The sequence below is a fragment of the Pollachius pollachius genome (genome assembly GCF_949987615.1).
Source record: "Pollachius pollachius genome assembly, chromosome: 10".
NCBI lineage: Eukaryota > Metazoa > Chordata > Actinopteri > Gadiformes > Gadidae > Pollachius > Pollachius pollachius.
This window is the reverse complement of record NC_136943.1, coordinates 4400598-4403097: the sequence shown is the minus strand read 5'-3', so window position 1 is coordinate 4403097 and position 2500 is coordinate 4400598. Positions and strand designations below refer to the sequence as shown.

General features: G+C 49.9%; 1 protein-coding gene across 1 annotated transcript in view; it reads right to left on the bottom strand.

Annotated features, from left to right (window-relative positions):
• The window catches only part of LOC307081905 (serine/threonine-protein phosphatase 2A 55 kDa regulatory subunit B gamma isoform), a gene marked incomplete at both ends in the record, with an annotated part of 22298 nt that overhangs the window by 6995 nt on the left and 12803 nt on the right, over window positions 1-2500 (bottom strand). Inside the window, one exon of the mRNA XM_079745275.1 lies at window positions 2210-2322. Coding sequence (XP_079601401.1) covers window positions 2210-2322 — 113 coding nt within the window. The remainder of the gene's footprint in view (window positions 1-2209; window positions 2323-2500) is intronic.

Sequence of the window (2500 nt, the reverse complement as noted above, 5' to 3'; positions counted from 1 at the left end):
GCTGTTTTGAAAATCTGCCTCTTCTGACATCACAAGTGGGCGTGTCCACCTAGATGTGCGACGGACAGACGTGCAACGTTTGCTGCAGTCCACTGGGCAGGCCGGTTGACTGATCTATCAAGCACGCATCTAGGTGGACACGCCCACTTGTGATGGCGGAAGAGGCTGATCTTCAAAACGGCCTGTAAGGGCTAATGACACTCACACCCGGTGGTATAATATGTCACCTTTAAGGGAGTTTTTTTTTTGCCGTCTTGGGGGGTAAGAGTCAGGGGAGGTGTCGTAAATATATGGTTTGTTAAGCCCTTTGACTGTACCTGTGATTCAGGGCTATACAAATCAAATTGAAATCCATTGAGTTGAATTAATGTGTACAAGTGCCATGATAGTGACTAATGAGGGGATAGCTATTTGACTGATCGGTCGACTGCCTGCCTGCCTGACTGCCTGACTGACTGACTGACTGACTGACTGACTTAGACATGAAAAGTACAGAACGGACATAGCTCATCCAAAGAACCACAAGTCATGTGTCCCTTTAATGTACCACAGCTTCATAGAAAAGCTTCATCTTGTGTCATCCTTTCAGCTCGCTATGAAGCTCCGTGACGGACTGACAGGCTGACGGACTGACGGGCCGTAACGGACTGTAGCAGGCATCTGCAGACATGAAATTCGGTTTCGCCCAAAACTGGGTGCAGTGTTGCATATCACGTGGGTCTCACATGGGGCTATACCGCTTTGCTCTACACATGGGGCGTTCACATAGCACAGTGGGTTGGAGCATGCAAACACACAGACACCCACACACACACTTGCAACACTGAATTATGCACCAAATTTCAATGCTTAGCCTCCTGGGTCTGACAAGTAAACAGAAACCTGAATTCAAGTGAATTGAGTGAAATCCTCTTAAAGTCCCATAAGACTGCTCTGTTCAGCCGGCGAGCTGGGGTATCCCCCATGGTGCACATGCACACACACACACACACACGCAAGCACAGGCACACACGCACACACACACACACACACACACACACACCGCACACATCTCTTTGCGCCAGTGACCCACTTTCAAACATGTGAACACATCTGCACTCACTGACCTACTTCTGTGCGTATGTTTCTACCGAGTCTGCATGTTTCAGGCAGACAGACATGTGTGCCTGCGTCTGCACATGCTAACACACATGAAGATAGAGATGAGATATGGACCGACAAGATCCATGATCAGACAGCTGGGTAAGGAGGAATTAAGACAGACAGACAGACAGACAGACAGACAGACAGACAGACAGACAGACAGATAGATAGATAGATAGATAGATAGATAGATAGATAGATAGATAGATAGATAGATAGATAGATAGATAGAGAGAAAGAAACATGTAAGGGGGTGACAGAAAGACAGACAGACAGACAGACAGGTACCTGCAGCGAGTTGACAGGTAGACAGTCACCTGTAGGGAGTTGACAGACAGACAGACAGACAGACAGACAGACAGACAGGTATCTGAAGGGAGGTGACTGACAGACAGACAGATAGACAGACAGACAGACAGACAGACAGACAGACAGACAGACAAACAGATAGGTACCTGTAGGGAGGTGACAGACAGAGAGACAGACAGGTACCTGTAGGGAGCTGACAGACACACAGGTACCTGCAGGGAGGTGACAGACAGACAGACAGATAGGTACCTGTAGGGAGGTGACAGACAGAGAGACAGACAGGTACCTGTAGGGAGCTGACAGACAGACAGGTACCTGCAGGCAGGAAACAGACAGGTACCTGCAGGGAGGTGACAGACAGAGAGACAGACAGGTACCTGCAGGGAGGTGACAGACAGAGAGATAGACAGGTACCTGTAGGGAGCTGACAGACAGACAGGTACCTGCAGGGAGGAAACAGACAGGTACCTGTAGGGAGCTGACAGACAGACAGGTACCTGTAGGGAGCTGACAGACAGAGAGACAGACAAGTACCTGCAGGGAGCTGACAGACAGACAGGTACCTGCAGGGAGCTGACAGACAGACAGACAGACAGGTACCTGCAGGGAGCTGACAGACAGACAGGTACCTGCAGGGAGCTGACAGACAGACAGACAGGTACCTGTAGGGAGCTAACAGACAGACAGACAGGTACCTGTAGGGAGCTAACAGACAGACAGACAGGTACCTGCAGGGAGCTGACAGACAGACAGGTACCTGCAGGGAGGTGACGGTGGAGATGTCCTTGAGTCGACCCTCCTCGTCCTTCAGGTTGTAGCCTTCTGGCCGTTTATCTCTCTCGCTCACCTTCCACAGTTTGATGGTCTTGTCTGGGGAGGAAGGGACAAACCAATGGGGTTACACACAGAGGGCAAGGGCAAGATAATGATGATCTGTTGTGACAGGGGCTATAGGTTAAAGGTTCAAGGCCCCATCTTGAATGCAACGTCATTAAAGAATACTGAATACACGGGACTCTTGTGGTATCTGGCCCAGCGACCTGAACAG